The sequence below is a fragment of the Canis lupus genome, chromosome X (assembly GCF_003254725.2).
Source record: "Canis lupus dingo isolate Sandy chromosome X, ASM325472v2, whole genome shotgun sequence".
In the NCBI taxonomy this organism is placed as follows: Eukaryota; Metazoa; Chordata; class Mammalia; order Carnivora; family Canidae; genus Canis; species Canis lupus.
Window position 1 is genome coordinate 31,132,220 of NC_064281.1, and position 17,430 is coordinate 31,149,649.

A 17,430-nucleotide genomic window follows, 5' to 3' on the forward strand; every position below is an offset into this window, starting at 1 on the left:
AGGACACTAGTGGCTGATAGAATCTTATTTCATACAAAAGTTACTTTACCTCTTTGGTCAGATCATATCTATTCCTTTTCTTTGGCTATTCTATGTATTCCTCCTCATATTTAGTTGAGAGGATGTGATTTTATATTTTTGATGCAGAACTTGTCCATATTTGGTCTTCAAAAGATATGTCTTGGTGATCTTTGATTTGTAATTGTGCCTCTGAATAAATATGTAGCCTCTGTGACAAGATGATTGATGGTTGGTAAGGATTCAGTTAAAAATCAGGGAAAATCAGGTACTTGTCTCAGCATGTAAAGGGTTCAGTTTAGGGTGAGGAAAACCTCTCCTTATTTTTTCTTAGTATACGTTGAGATATGATTCCTTTTAAGGATTTTTTTTTTCTTTTTTTTGTCAGAAAAAAAGACATAAAACTCTTTGGAAGTTTTTTCAACAGTATTTACTCTGATAATTCCCTAACTGCAATGATTCTCAAAGCCTGGAGCTGTAATTATGTTGGAGAGATCTTTTGACTTCAAAATAAAATTTCTAAAGAGTTAGAAATGTTTTGATTAAGCCTGCAGAAACTAGGAGGAGTCTGGATTAGATTAAGCAGTGATTTATTATAGTAAGGTTTAATTCCAGTTCTTTAATTCTGTCCATGTGTTTGTATTTCTTTATGCCATTTAATTGCCATTATTTTTTAAAAGTACTTAACAGAAACTGTTTCAACATAAATTTTAATTTTGATGTTAAAAATCAAATTAAAGCAATTAAAATGGAAACAGTTCTTTCCACATTTAGCTCTTTACTAGAAATAATGTTCATATCTTAAGATTATAGATGACAGGCACCTGGTTGGCTCAGTAGGTAGAGCATCCAACTCTTGATCTCCAGGTCTTGAGTTAAAGCTCCACATTGGGCATGGAGCCTACTTTAAAAAAAAAAAAAAAGATTATAGATGAAATTATACAGATACAGCTTTTATTTTCCACAAATGTAGAGTATGTCTTTTGAAGGCAACAAAAATTAAATATGAATGCAAAAAACTGTCAGTTACAATAAGCTTTAATTTTAAATTTAATTTAAGAAAATCACTGATTTGGAAATTGCTGAGAACGTTTGGCATAATTTGCCCCTATGCATCAACACCATAAATGGCAGTGCTTAAGTTGTTGAGTATTTTATTTTATTTTATTTTTTAATAAATTTATTTTTTATTGGTGTTCAATTTGTCAACATACAGAATAACACCCAGTGCTCATCCCGTCAAGTGCCCACCTCAGTGCCCACCACCCAGTCACCCTCACCCCCCGCCAGTTGTTGAGTATTTTAATCAACATTTTCATCACTCTAGAAAAAAGAAGAATCTCAAGAAATGGCTACTAGAATTGAAAAAGTATTTGTGTAACTATATGTCACTAATAGAAACATAGAATCCTAGAACCAGTAAAAAAAAATAGTGATCAGTGAAAAAAAAAATGTAGATTGTGTGGTTTTCTGAGGTATTTTTAAAATGCAATTGAACTTTTCTTCTTACTTTTTTGAAGCAGAATTTACACAGAAGCACAGTAGTTAAAGATAACTATTAAATAGTGAAAGATAAGCTATTGTTACAAAAGATGCACAAGGGGAATTGAGGCTCCAAAGCTTTTTTTCCTTTCCTTGAACAGATTTCCTTTGTCCCCATTTGCCACTTACTACCCCAATGTGAAATCCTGAGTGGAATAATCTGACCACAGGTGAGCCCAATGCCTTTGTGTCATATATAGGATATGACATAATGAGAATGAGTGGCTTTTTTCAGATTTCAGAGCTGGTTATGGAAGTTCCAGGACTATAAAACAAAAACATTTCACAGAGAATCCTCATGATTTTCTACATTTCCTTTCAGAAAACAGAAACTAGTTCTCAGGAACTTAAAAATCATTTACTAAAAAAAAAAAAAAAAAAATCATTTACTAGTACTTCAAATTCATACATAAATACATACATACATACATAAAAAATAACACACTGGGTTTGTCTTGCCCCCAGTATAAATGATATGCACAAGTAGGCAAACAACATGAGAGCCCCAATTCCTCGGTGTAACCAAAGATAGAAGAAACTCTTTGGCAACAACGTACTTGTCCTGGTAGTTACCAAAAATTCTCATTGAAATATAAAACTAGTTAATTTAATCTTTTATTTTTTTTAAGATTTTTTTTTTTTTTTAATTTTAGAGAGAGGTAGAGAGAGAAAGAGCAGGAGGAGGGACAGATAGAGAGGGAGAGGCAGAGAATCTCAAGCACTCTCTGCACTGAGTATGGAGCCTGATGCAGGGCGCAATCGCACCACCCTGAGATCACAACCTGAGCAGAAACCAAGAGCCAGACACTTAACTAACAGAGCCACCCAGGCGCCCCTAGTTAATCTTTACCAAATCTACCAAATTCTGTATAAGTCACCATTATCACTGTAAGTCACTATAATCATGCATAGTGCTAATTGTTGACTCTTCCGATCTCTGTGACTATACTTCTTGGGCTATGTAAGTTGCACTCACCTGTTGTCACTCTAATTTGGCCAATCATGCATTTTTCCCCATGTCATCTTCCTCCTCTGAGTCAGTACTTTCCATGATAACCTGGAATCTTTCCACTGTGTCTGTTTTTTTTTAAATCTCCATTATATTCTACATAAACACTTGGATATTCACAGTTTTCATGAGATATTCTCTAACTTGTCCTCAAGTACCCTCCCTATCTTGGCATCAGAAAGAAAGGAACACCCAACCCAATGTTATACTATTGCTTCAAGTCAAGGCCACCATCATTTACAGCCTGGGCCTCTGTTTTTAAATGTACATTCCTTATAATACTTTCTACACTGAGCAGCCTGAGTAGTATTTTTGTAAATTGGATTATCTAAGTTCTCTGTTTAAAATTCTCCAAAGATTTCCCTTCGCAGTAAGAACAAAATCCAAGTTGCTAACTTTGGATTTCAAACCTTTGATGGTCAGGTGTTTCTACATCTGTCATTTCCTTACTTGAAAGCTTGAAAGCTCTTTCTCCTTGCCTATTCTGGTAAACTATCTATATATGTGTTATTTTTAAATACGAAGTCTGCTTTCCTCCAGTTAGTGCACATTAGGAATATTTTCATGATTGAAGTGTATAACTTGCTTTGATGAAAATAAGTGCTAAATTATATATTTTTAAAATTCATGATCTTATGTATACTCTCTTCAATATAGATTCTACTGAAAAATTCAAGCTTGAAACACTTAGTGTATAATGCTACAATTATTGGAAAAGATGCCTCTGACTTCTCCCTTTCCCAGGCAAGGAACACGGTGACAATATCTCCAAAGTAAGTGTTTTTTTTTTTCTTTTTAAATTTTGCTTCACTAAAAATAACCTTAGAGTTTTAATGTGTATTATAATTATAAAAGAGTGGCCTGGATTTGTTTTTAACTAGTATATGTATAATGAAAAGATTATCACTCAGGCATAGATAAATTATGTGTATGTTGCTGAGATTCCTCACCAATTTTGTTAAAACAATTTTAACAACATAAAACAGTTGCTTGTTATGTATGCTTTTAATTTTAGTTTATTTTACATGCATATGGGCCATAGAGATTAGATTATAAGTTGTTTGTTTATGTACTGTGCTTCAGTTTCCTGTAGGAAATTCAAATCAGTGTGTGCTAAATTTAGATGTATATATATCTGTTATATAGTTATATTACTTACTTATATATATTTTATAGATATTATATATAACATTATTATATATCATTCTGTTTATATGTTATATATAGTTGTTGCTGAGCAATGTGCTCATTGTAGAAAATTTAGAAACTATGAAAGTACAAAGAACAAAGAAAGTGAAAGACTGATAATCTTACCTCAAAGCCACCTTCACTGTTGCCATTTTTCTCCATCCCTTCACTGTCATTGTGTTTGTATGTGTGACTAGATGCATATATATATATGTTATATATATAATATATATATGCACTAGGTGTACATGTGTGTGTATATATATAGGTGTATACCTAGTGTGTTTGTGTGTATATATATATATATATATATATATACACACACTCACAAATTGTAGTGATTTTCTTTAAAGTCTCATTTCTATCTGATTCTTTTCTCATGATGCTTTTGTTTAATGTTTCTTATACTATCCTACTTTCAAAAATAAAGCACAAATGAAACCCCCAAAGAATAGTTAGTTAGTTAGTGCACATTAGGAATATTTTGAGAAATTAAATATAAGCATAATGTATGAAATTAAATATAAGCATAATGTATGACTCTTCCCAGATCAACAAATCCTATTAGATATGTCAACGGTTTTAATGATGGCAAATATTCTTATTTCAAAATACAAGGATGATAAGAGAATAGCCATGCTAGTATCACAATGGTTCACAGACTAATAACCAGTAATTTATTTCAGCCAGCTAGAATTTTAGTCATTGCCTTTGCATTCAATTATTTTTTTTGCAGTACAGAGTGACAGGTTATAACTACTAAAGTTACTTCACCTGGTTATCTTTTTGGTTTTTAATTATACATTAACCTGAGTTACTTTTCACATTGTAATTATTATTACTTCTAGTATATGAAATACAGAAATAATTGGAAATAAGGGCCATTTTAATTACATTTAAAATACCAAGAAACCCAGTTCTAACAGTGCCCTTGGCTTGTGTCATTAGCCTGTGTTTGTTTTCTTCAGTTACTGCTCCATGCTAAGGAGTATATAATTTATAAATTCTGAATATTCATGGTTGGTATATATCCAGATTGAACTGAATGTGGGGGAAACAATTCTCCACTCACCTGTTTCTATATTATAAATTGAATGATTAGAATAAGACTCCTTGTAAAAATAACCCACTCATTTTTTTTAAGTTATTACGTGTCTGTTATAAAATACAACTTTAGTAATACTAGTTCATTTAAACATTGTCACAGTACCGTTTTTCTTCCCACAGGACTTGGATAATTGAGATCTGTTCTCTGCCTTTCAAATAGGTTGATACAAGTGAAAAGGTTTCAGGTTTCTCTCCACTTTTTTTAACTCATAAACCCAATAGCGTCTTTCAGATTTCACAGCTTTCATTAGGTGGAAATTCTTCCTAACAACCACATAAAACCTCTGATATTTTAACCTAAAAATCACATTTCAGTTAACAAAATTAACATTTATAGTCTTTACTATAAATGTAAAATCTGCGCCTTGTTGAAAATTTGTTACGGAAAAGTATAAAGAAGAAACAAAATCACCTAGAACTCCATCAGATAAACAATTCATCAGTTCATTTCCTTCTAGTCTTTTTATATGCACAAGTATATGTTTATTATAGCATATGTATAGTTAAATATTTACAAAATAAATGCATTATATATGTAAATATTAAAACAATGCTTATTAAACACTTGCTATGTACAAAATCTATATAACATGCACTTTGTGTACCTTTTCATATTTAAACATCCTAACAGCCATATTAGTGTCCTTATTTTCCAAAAGAAGACATTGAGCAGAGACATTAAATCATTTGCCCAATTTTCCCTGCTATTAAATGATCAAGTGGAGATTTAAAACCAGGCAATCTAAATCCAGAGATGGCACTCTTATTCAATAGATACCTGTATATATCATGTGTGTATGCATGTGTGTGTGTATCACATGCATGCAAAGCCCTTGACATTCAATAAAACGTGTCTTTGACTATTTGTAAGTAATCCTGAAGATTCATGACGTATCATTTTCTGTTTCTCCAGGAGCTGGTTTGTGAGAATATTTCACTTGGGTGAACCCAACAGGCTACTTCCTATTAACTTCTCAGTAGTGGCCTTGTTTTCTCTTTATTCACCATTGCACCACTTATTGTCTATATAAATATAGACATATTTGTAAATATTAGCTTCTTGAGATTTTAATACATGCCACGTGAACATTAACTGACCATATATTCATGTATACCTACTCACACATGTAATCATGAGTACATATATTCATGTTTTGACTATATTACACACATGCCTATATTCTTGTTATCAACTTATATATTTTAATCAAAATTTAACTTATACATGCTTAACAAGTAAAAAATGCAGAGTAATTTATTTTTTTAAGATTTTATTTATTTGAGAGAGAGAGTGTGTGAGAGAGAGCATGAGCTGAGGGAGAGGCAGGTGGAAAGAGAGAGGTAGATTCCTGCTGAGCAGGAAGCCCGACGTGGGACTCCATCCCAGGACCCTGGGATCATGACCTGAGCCAAATGTAGATGCTTAACTGGCTGAGCCATCTGGGTGCCCCTGCAGAGGAGTTTAGAATGAAAAGCAAGTCCCTCTCCCCTCAAATCTGTCTCTAGAAATCCACTTCTTGAGCCACCTACTTTTCACTCCTTCATTTAGGTCTCATTTTAGCTCTTCCAGTAGTTACCTCCATAAATTGAAATAATCTATATTATATTTGCTAGTATTTTTGTTATGTCAACTTCAGAAATAATCTGTTGATGTACAGCTATAATATTTAATGATCTAGTTTATTTACTTCTCCAGATTTATTGCCATCCCTCCAAACATCACTAGTCTGTCCTCTATTTATTACTTTTCCAAGAGTGAAAATCTATTTTAATATGTTTCTTATACCATCAGTATAAAAAGTATCTTTTGACTCCTCCTTCTTTAAGTTGAGAAAATCAATAAATTCTAAAGAAGTTCATATAATCCTTGTAGTCTCTTTCTTTCAAGTATACCATTTCTAGAGCACTTTGCCTTTTCCTCTGATTTGGACTGATTGCTTTCCAGACCTACTGAAGAGATGTCAATATTGGACATTTTTTATTTCTCTTTGGATAGAAACTAATATCTTTCTTAATCTACTTATATATTTACTTTTTAAAAAAGCCTTATGAAGCCTAATAAAAAATATGAGAGGCGCACCTGGGTGGCGCATCGGTTGAGCGTATGCCTCCGGCTCAAGATGTGATCCTGGGGTCCTGGGATCGGGTCCTACATCAGGCTGCGTACAGGGAGCCTGCTTCTCCCTCTGTCTGTGTCTCTCATGAATAAATAAATAAAATCTTTAAAAAAATATATATGAGAGACAAATTTTCCAAGATTTTGCATTTTTAAGCATGTCTTTTGACTACCCTTACCTTTGATTTATATTTTGCTTGGTTTATTTTGCTAAGTTGGAAAGATTTTTCCTCATTACTCTTAAAATAATTGTTCTGCTGCCTTATAGTATTCATTATTTGTGATGAGAAAGTCTACTATAATTCTTTTTCCAACACCTCTAGAAGGTTTTAGGATTTTCCATTGTGTTCTGAGACTGCTCTAGAATGCCTCAAGGAGGGTCTTTTTTTATTCACTGTCTGGGTACATAATGAGTCCTTTAAATATGAAGTTTTTCATAAGCCCTGGCAAATTCTCTTAAATAATTTCATAATTCTCTCTCCTCTACTTTTTCATTTCTCATTTTCCAACCTTTAGTTGTTGGATATTGAACCTGTTCATTGTATTCTTTATGTATCCTGTCTTATCACTAGTATTTTTCATGTCACTGCTTTTTCCCCTTTTTTTCAACAAGCTTTCTTTTCTAAGTGTTTCTTTAGAGGAGAGAAGCAAAGAAAGGGAGAGAAAATGAGAATCCCCTCTACATGTATATTTGCAAGAGTATTTTCATTTTTACTGAGTATCTCTTGCATGGCATCCTGTTCTTAAATTGGGGTTATCTTCATCAATGTCTCTGACTCTGATGTACTCATCTCTTATGTAAATATTTTTATTTTCTTTTAGGTCATTTGTTAATGTTTATTTTGTTTTCAGTGTATTATGTTTAAGGATTTATTCTAATGCCTTGTGGTAGTTGTTTATCCATTCATATTTAATAACACGGCAATAGAAAAGTATAGTTGTTCTGTGTATACACACAAATCTTTATCTTAGGATGAAAAACATTAATGCCCAATTGCCCAACATACTGTACTGGCCTTGAGGACAGTGAAGTTGTCTGAACCCCATCTTGAGCTCCATGCAAGTGGGCATTTCTGGAAATGGCCTCTCCAGGAGTCTGTGGGGCGGCTTTGTTTCCTTTATTAACCTCTGTTCAGATGCTCATCAATAGCCTCTTCTAATTAGCAGCTTTAAAAAAATCTCTTTCTTATAATTTTATTTTTTTTCTTTCTTATAATTTTAATGAGATTTCTCTTAGGCAATAAATCTGAGCTTCAGAAGCCATTGTGGTCTAGAACTCTACTGTCATGTCATTTAACAATTAAATGCTGGGCTTTGATACTGCTATGCACAGGCTCTATGATCCAGCCTCATTTTTCTTATTTAGAAAACGAGGATCAGGCGACTGGGTGGTGCATTTGGTTAAAGGACCGACTCTTGGTTTCGGCTCAGATCTGATCTCAGTCATGAAATTAAGCTCCATGTCAGGCTTTCTGCTCAGTGTGGTGTCTGCTTCTCCCTCTCCCTTTGCTCTTCTTCTCTCTGTCTGTCTGTCTCTCTCTCTCATAAATAAAAAATGAAAAAAAAAAACAAAGAAAAAGAAAACAAGGATCATTATATTTACCCACAGTTTTGTCAGGAATAAATGTAATTAAATAGGCAAAGCACCTAGTACTGTAGCTGGAACATATTAGGAAGCAATAAGTATTTGCCCCCACTCCCAATTTGAAGTGCTGGTGATTCATAGATGAAAATATATTAACACTACTCACAGTGTTTGCAATCTAGCACAATAAGCCAATTCACAATGAGGATATAATTTGATAATTGCTTTATCTATATTGTGTGTATAGAACTAGAGGAAAATAGAAAGAAGCACCTAAGTATTCTTGGAATAACCATGGAAGTGTTTCCAGAAAAGATTCTCAATATATATAAAACTTAATTCTCAATATATTTAAAAAATAATAATTTTTTTAAAGATTTTATTTATTTATTCATGAGAGACAGAGAGAGGGAGAGAGGCAGAGACACAGGCAGAGGGAGAAGCAGGCTCCATTCAGGGAGCCCACGTGGGACTCGATCCCGTGTCTCTAGGATCACGCCCTGGGCTGAAGGCAGCACTAAACCGCTAAGCCACCCAGGCTGCCCATACAAAATAATTATTTCCTTTTCTAGATGCATTTTATTTTGTAGGGTTGAGTACTATTATTAGGTGGTTTTTTAAGCATCTTTATTAGCTAGGCTAAGTAATTTCCTAGTCTTTTGTTTTTTTACAAATAGGGTTCAGAAAATATTTTGTTTTCATAAAAAAGAAATGGCAGCATTATTATTATTAGGTATTATATAATTATCTATGTGTACCACATCCTTAGAGTCTGTCTAAATCATGATTAATAATGGCTCTTTCTGGCAGCTGTGGATTTAAATTCCCAGAGATAATCATTTACATAGAATAGATTAAACAGCTACAGCAACATATAAACAAACATGTTTACTTTTGCATCTAATTTGATGATTAAATTTAGCTTTAACCATAGAGTTACTGCATAAAAGTAAAAGTATACTTTTGGAAAAGCAGTCTGCTTCTTTTTTTCCACGTTATTCTCACTGAACCTTTTGGGCACTGATACTGAATGATACGTTATAAATTATTTTCCATCTTTTCCAAAAGCCAAGTTGAAGTACCCTACAAGAGACGTGTAATATCAAGATTTTTTTTTTAATGAGAGGAAGGCAATTGGAACAAAAAGAAAATAAAAGGAAGAAAATTAATATGAAGCCTATGATTATACACATTTTTAGAGACCTAAGACATTTACCCAAGTAGACCACCCATTTGATTCTGAACTTTCTAACACATTCAGGAAGGAATCCTTGTCATTTACATGCCTCCATCTGACTACAAAATTTCAAAAGAAACATCTATACTCAAGAGAGGCTCAAATCTTCATGGTCCTAAAACCAGACATTGATTTTATAAAAAGGATATTATATTTTAAAATGTGTTTCATAGGATTTAAGTATAGATCCATAAATTCATTTATCAAATGCATGTTATTTAGATTATGGCCATTTTCAAATACCTTTTTTTTTTTTTATGATAGTCACACAGAGAGAGAGAGAGAGAGAGAGAAAGGCAGAGACATAGGCAGAGGGAGAAGCAGGCTCCATACACCGGGAGCCCGACGTGGGATTCGATCCCGGGTCTCCAGGATCGCGCCCTGGGCCAAAGGCAGGCGCCAAACCACTGCGCCACCCAGGGATCCCCAAATACCTTTTTTAAATCAACTTCCATGGAGATCCAATCTGTTAGCAAGTCTTCTTGATTTTACCAAATATATCTTAAATTTGACATCTTTTCTTCTTAGTCACCTATTCCACATTTAGTTTAATGTACCATTATCTTTAAACTGCACTGCCACAATAGACTACTAAAAGGTTTCTCTGCAATCCATCCTCTATCTTAGAATGGAAACATTTTTTAAATGCAAATTTGCTTATCACTCCTCTGCTTAAAATATTCCCATAGCTTCCTATTACCATTAAGATATAGGCTGAATATCTCAACGTGATTTTCATCACTGGCTCTTGGATATATCTGTATTGCTAACACTCTTGCTCTCTAAGCTGCATCACCACTGGCCTTTGGTAAGTTCTTCAAACACATAATTCCTCAAACCAGAGGCCTTGGATGCCTTCTTTCTTCCCCTGTTCGTTCTGGCTAACTCATTCTCATCCTTCATATCCCACCTAGCAGATCCCTTCCTCAGATTTTTCAAACTATACCACACTTCCTGTTATATGCTATCATACCACTTCCTAGCACATACGTAATTTATAATTTTCACACTTATTTCGTGATGGCATAATTAATGTCTGAATGCCCTATAGAATGTAAGATCCAGGAGATCAAGAATACTGAGGGATTTTTCTAATTACTATATCCCCAAATCTAAAGCAGTACCTGGAACATTATAAATTCTCTAAATATCAATTGAGTGAATGAATGAATGAATGACTTGATCTAATGATGAATTTTAGGATATCTATAAAAATCCTAAGTCATTCACAGGTATCCTAACACAGAGTTTGAGCCTATACATCCTGAAAAAGATCTCAAGGTCAAATATTCTTTGTTCTTAATTAAATTCAAATCCATGAGCTTTTTAATGACCAACAAAATATCCCTTTGCACAAGTTGAGATTAGTGATGACATATTTGAGTAAAGACCAGCCCCACTCCCACTACATGTGAGTTGTAATTTTCCCTAAAAAGCAGGTTTGTATTTCTATTGATTTTGAAAGTCCTTAATTCACTTTACTTTTTGCTGCTCCATAGACTTACCTATTTAACATTAATTCCACAAGGATCTGAGGGAAGCTAAGCCAAAGCTGGACACTGAATCTATTCCCATCTTCATTTCCAAATATGAGTATCCTAAGAGAAGGCAGTAGGTGATAGTTTGTACAAAGGAATAACTGTGATAACTATGCTAGAAGCCAGAGCAAAAGCAAATATAAAATTTCCCACAGCTGTGCCAAGGCAAGGCAAGGCTGAAAGAGTTAGCCAGTTAAGAAACACTGAGCCCATTTTTTTTTTTTTTAATTCAAGGACTTCATTACTTACATTAAAGTTCTCAAAAGGGCCAGATCCCATGTCCCTTGTGCAGGTTAATGCCACAGCAAAAGGGCTTTTGTTGATGAATACATCATGCATGGTAGGGCACCCTGTTGCTGACAGCCAATCTCATGCTGCAACTAAGCAGTTTTATAGCCTGTAACTCTCCCCTGAAGGGAGCTAGGTAGCAACCCTCCTACTGTATCACAATCTAGGAGGCAATGAGAAACTGAGGATACCCTCTCGGGGAAGGTAGAGAGGCAAGTGAGAAAGGTTCTTGTAGCAGCTCTTCATGTGTCTCTATGCTCTTATGTTATGGGTGGATCTTGGCTTTCTGCCAAGACTTTTAACCACTGTAGTTAAGCCTTGTATATGTGGCCTGTGTGTTGGCATGCCAGATTGTCAGGGTGCTATGTGTAGTCATTCCCCTACAAACTGGTAAGTGAAATCTCCTCCAAATCCATAGGCTCCTCACCATTTTACTGTGTTTTTAGACTAGGAAGTTGAGGTTAAAGGGAGATGGACATGACTTTCTGTTTTCCTTCTTTTATTTATGTTTGTCTCAAATAAAAATCCTGCTACGTATATGCTATTACTTTGGTTCCAGATTTAAATTTTATTTTCAACCATGGCTTTAAGTATTTTTTGAATTCTTAATCTTTCTCATTTTTTGTCTATGTGATAAAGAAAAAAAAAAAAACAGTGATATGATTAAGAGTTCACCTAAACAGCACAGAAAGTCCATGAATTTCACCTCAAAAATACCTACATCATTTCCTGCAGCTAATTGGAAATCCAGTACTTGGTAAATTCTATGTACATTTGAAGGTAACTGTAGATTTTACAGATAGGATCAAGATGTTTTAACTGATGACAAAAACTGGATTGTAGACTTGCTGAGATGTGTAGCAGTCTTCAATTTTATTGTAGAAGTGAGTATATCGCAGAGTGTAGGCACTGGGCACATGATCTATGCTGAAAAGATACTTGTGTTTTTTCAGTAAAATATTTCCTCTTTTATCTTTTACTAAATAGAAACCAAATTAGTGTCACTCTGAAATTCACCAGTCGCTTTCTTCGTCCCGCTGAAGCTTCACTACTATTAATTTCAAAACGTAGGCATGCAATAGGAGGCGCTACAATGACTTTTGCTCTTAAGGGTGAAGTCCTCAATTTTAAAGCCATTGTAAGTAAATTTTACCTATTTTGTATGTTTGCTTCCCTTCTCAGTGCCCCAAGCACAGCTGTTCTTCCAAGTTTTATCTCTATACAGCTTCTGTTCTTTGAAGTCATGTTTGTACAGACACATGTGCACATAATTACATTTGCACAATTCTTGCCTTCTGTGTCTCTGATATTCTTGCTTTGATATTCTTTCTGTGGAAATAATTCTTTTTTATTTTTTATTTATTTTTTTAAGAGTGTGGAAATAATTCTTCAGTTTTATAAGATAATTGAAAGGACTTGTGTTGAGTGTTCCTTTAAGGTCAGATTTTTAGGATTATATTTGTTCTTTCCATATTGGAATCATTTACTATATACAATGTAGCAACTTACATTCCCTTCTGCTGTGGAGACTTGTGATTTAAGGTAAAGCAGTCCCTGGGCTTCTGTCTGTTTTTGTTTGAATTAAGGGTTGGTGTTTTATGTGGCAGAGAAAATGTTTCTCTTCTCTGATAGGGACATTCATCAATTTATCTTGAGTGTCCTGTGGCTCAAATCCATTCGAAAGATAATGCTAAGACTGGCATTTATTGAGAGGCAATAATGTTCCAGACAGAATTCTGTTTATATCTCAAAGAATGAGAGAGAAAGATTTTTAAATCTTTTTTTTTTTTTTTTTAATTTTTATTTATTTATGATAGTCACAGAGAGAGAGAGAGAGAGAGAGAGAGGCAGAGACATAGGCAGAGGGAGAAGCAGGCTCCATGCACCGGGAGCCTGATGTGGGATTCGATTCCGGGTCTCCAGGATCGCGCCCTGGGCCAAAGGCAGGCGCCAAACCGCTGCGCCACCCAGGGATCCCCGAGAGAAAGATTTTTAAATCTCTATAAAATGGTCGTGATATTGCTATCATTGACTTCTTGTAGCTGTTTTGTCTAAATATTATTTTATACCATGGCTGTATAGTAAAGAAGTAAACTTGTTATGTTGCCAGATTTCCATATGGGTTATAAAGGATTTGGGGTGAATAGGAAATAAAGAGATTGACTCCAGTAATGGCCAGTTGTGTAAGGAGAGCATTAAGTTGCTCACATGGACAGGCTGGTTGACAAGGTACAGACGCTCAGAACAGGAAGCGGACATTTGATTATCACTGAGATGTGCGTCCTGATCTTCAGATTTCCTCCTAAATGATAAATTCTTAGACTTCCCAACCCTCCCACACAAATTCTCCGAAACGAAACATTGCCCTGCCATATGTATCTATGAGACTTGGATGATTTTAGCTTGTCATTTACATGGTTCTGGGGCAGAAAAGCTGACACCTGAAGCTCATGTGGTCTGTTAGTTTCTCCATCTGGCTACTCATGGTTTTAGTAAGCCAGGAAGGGGCCTGGATAATAATGGAGAAATAAAATAATAACATGATCAGTCTAAAAATGTAGAATTACTAGCATCTTATTTTCCATGAAAGTCCTTCAGGTAATTTGAAGTTTTAATTTTACATTTGTGCTTTTATTACAGTACAAATATGTCAGTGTAGCCACCACATCATAAACACAGGCATATCACACTCACAAAGAGATATTCATGCACTCACATGAGCTATGAGCGTGCACATACACACACCCTGCCTCTTCCTTATGTCAAGTATATTAGGTATATATATGATTGATTAATTTTCAAATGTGGAATCATGCTCAGTCATTAACAAAAGCAATTTCAAGGAAATCAATTTAGGAGACACTATTGTGACAAATAATTCAGTAATGTGGTAAGATCTATTTCTATTTGTTCCTGCACAGATTTTAGCAGTACAATATTTGTGGGATAAGGGGAATTACATAAACTAATATCAGTGTAATGTTTAAATGTACTATTTTTTAGATACTTTAAGTTTATATGTTACAATTCAGGTTATTCTTTATTATTTTCATATAGAATTAATTTTTTTTTTACTTTAGGAAATTATACATTGCAAATCTCCATGTTATAAATGGAAAGAAATCACTGTGAATGTTAAAAATCCCTTCCACACTGCTGGGGACTTCAGGTGTGTTAATATAACATTTTTGTATAATTTCTTTGCAATTAGTCATATCCAATCTTAAAGGGAATAAGTGACTTTTTTCAGTGTGAGCCATTTTGAGAAATTTTATATGTTTGCACTATAGTAAATTTATGGACATCATCAGATAAAACAACAAATGATGATAAATCAATTTTTCTGGAAATACTATTTGATCTATTTAAAGCTAAGATTGGTCATATCAAATTTATGATTTTTGTCTAAGAGCTTTATGTTTGTTGAGATGTACTAATCCTTTAATTTTTAAAAATGTTTAATTAATAGACATTTTTACTTCTAATTTTATTCCATCTGTTAATTTCTGAAAGCGAAATATTGATTCAAGCAGAACATGCATTTTAGCTTAAGGCATCATGATTAATTTAAACTGTGCATTAACCATGCATTCGTGCATCTTGAGATTTAACAAAAACAATAACAGCAACACAGATTTGAGATGAAAAGAATATAAAATGCTTAAGTACTATTTAAGGTCGCAATAGACAAATCTCTTTGTAAACTTACATACTGAAAGAGAAGTTGGTCAGTGATACCCATGTATTGCTTCAATTATGCACTGTTGCCATCAGCTTTAGAAATCAGATCCTCACAACAGTACTTGTGTTGAGACTAGAAGTTGTAAGTATGCTTATTATTTTAGTATTTGATAATTTCCAGTTTTTAAAATCATTGTATTCCTAGGCTGTTGGTAGTTTCTTATTAATCATCATTTATTGTTGACAAAACAGTTTGTTTTTGTTAAAACAGTTACTGGTGAATTTATGGTTCTTTTGTTTACGTGGGGAGAGTTTTATTTACTGTAATTTTATTAAAGTTTTAGAATGCAAAGAACAAAAAAAATGTCAGAATATGTAGCATTAATCCAGTATTAAAATATGCCCTTAAATGAACCAAATGACTGACTGCAGTTCTTCAGAGGAAATCAAGATCAAACATAGTTAGTCTTACATTCTAGTGGTAGTGCTGAAAGGAAATCTCAAAGTTCCAGTAATTGGTAGACTATTATAATTGTATGTTTTTCAAAAATTATATTATTTTATTGTTACTTTATGATTTATCTCAGATTAAATTAAAATTCAACGAGAGGTGGTGCATGATTTGTTTGGTAGAGCACAAGACTCTTTCTTCTTTGTATGAATGTGGCCCTCAAATTTAGTCAATGGGCATATAAACTCAAAATTTTAAAACCACTTACAAAATGTGTAAAATCAGCATTTTACAACAGGCATGTATTTTAAAATATAAAAATAATACACTAGAAAAGAAAGGAGATTTAATTGCCAATTAACTCTTATAGAGACATTTTTTAATGTTACAAACACCATAACAATAAGTGAACTAGCTTTTAATGTTACACTTTAAAAACTACCAGAATTTAATTATTAACAATCTAATATGAAACATACTTTATTTTTTTTTATTTTTTATTTATTTATTTATTTATGATAGTCACACACAGAGAGAGAGAGAGAGAGAGAGAGAGAGAGAGAGAGGCAGAGACACAGGCAGAGGGAGAAGCAGGCTCCATGCACTGAGAGCCCGACGTGGGATTCAATTCCGGGTCTCCAGGATCGCGCCCTAGGCCAAAGGCAGGCGCCAAACCGCTGCGCCACCCAGGGATCCCACATACTTTAAAATAAAACAAAAATGTCCATATATTTTCCCCAAAATTATATGCAGTGCAGTGACCAGATTTGATCACTTTTTAATCAAAATCTAACAGTACTTTCAACAAAAATGGCAACCCAAACTAGATTTAACAGACAGGATTCGCCCACATGCCTCTCTCTACCAGATTAGTGGTTCTCAAATTCCTCTTTTGCAGAATGCAACTATTTCTTGCTATATAATACTTTTTTATACACTATAATATTTGATTTCCTAATATTTTGTTGAAGATTTTACATTTATAATCATAGAGTTTAATGGTTTAATTCCCTTTTCTACTGATGACTATCAGTTTTTTGTGTCATTAATACTAGCTTCTAAGAGTGATTTGGGAAATGGTCCCTTTTATTATATTTTTTCTGAAAAGTTTGTAAAGGATTGGTATTAATTCTGTTAATCTTCAGTAGAATTCACAACTAAAGCCATCAGGACTGAGCTTTGCTTTTTGGGTAATTTATTTCATTACCAGTTCTATCTCTTTATTTGTTATGGGCCTAATCAGATATTCTATTTCTTCTTAAATCAGTTTTGATAGTTTGTACCATTCTAGGAATTTGTGCATTTCCTCCAAATTATGTAATTTGTTGGCACATAAATTTTCATAATATTCTCTTACAATCCTTTTTTTTCCCCCTGGAAAGTCAATAGTGATGGCCCTTCTTCCATCCCGAATTTTAATAATTTGATCTTTTTTCCTTCATTCTTGATCAGTCTAGGTAAACATTTGTCAATGATATCAATCTTTTCAAAGAACATTTTTTCTGGTTTCCTTGATATTCTCTATTGTTTATTGAGGTAGGATTGACCTACAAAAAAACCCGCACATTTAATGTATACAATTTGATGAGTTTGGACATATGTATGCAACCATAATACTATCACCACAATTAAGGTAATAAACATATCCATCACTTCCAAAAGTTTCCTCT

The 17,430-nt window shown here is 33.7% G+C and overlaps 1 protein-coding gene across 5 annotated transcripts in view; it reads left to right on the forward strand.

Moving 5' to 3' along the window:
* CFAP47 (cilia and flagella associated protein 47) overlaps nucleotides 1-17,430 on the forward strand; it is a 509,395-nt gene that overhangs the window by 233,018 nt on the left and 258,947 nt on the right. For all 5 annotated transcript variants that reach the window (XR_003133488.3, XR_003133486.3, XM_025439582.3 and 2 more), the window contains 3 exons: nucleotides 3,227-3,342; nucleotides 12,616-12,766; nucleotides 14,709-14,797. Coding sequence is in view for 3 of the 5 variants with exons in the window: in XM_025439582.3 (XP_025295367.3) it covers nucleotides 3,227-3,342; nucleotides 12,616-12,766; nucleotides 14,709-14,797 (356 nt within the window). In the remaining 2 variants the exon portion in view is untranslated. The remainder of the gene's footprint in view (nucleotides 1-3,226; nucleotides 3,343-12,615; nucleotides 12,767-14,708; nucleotides 14,798-17,430) is intronic.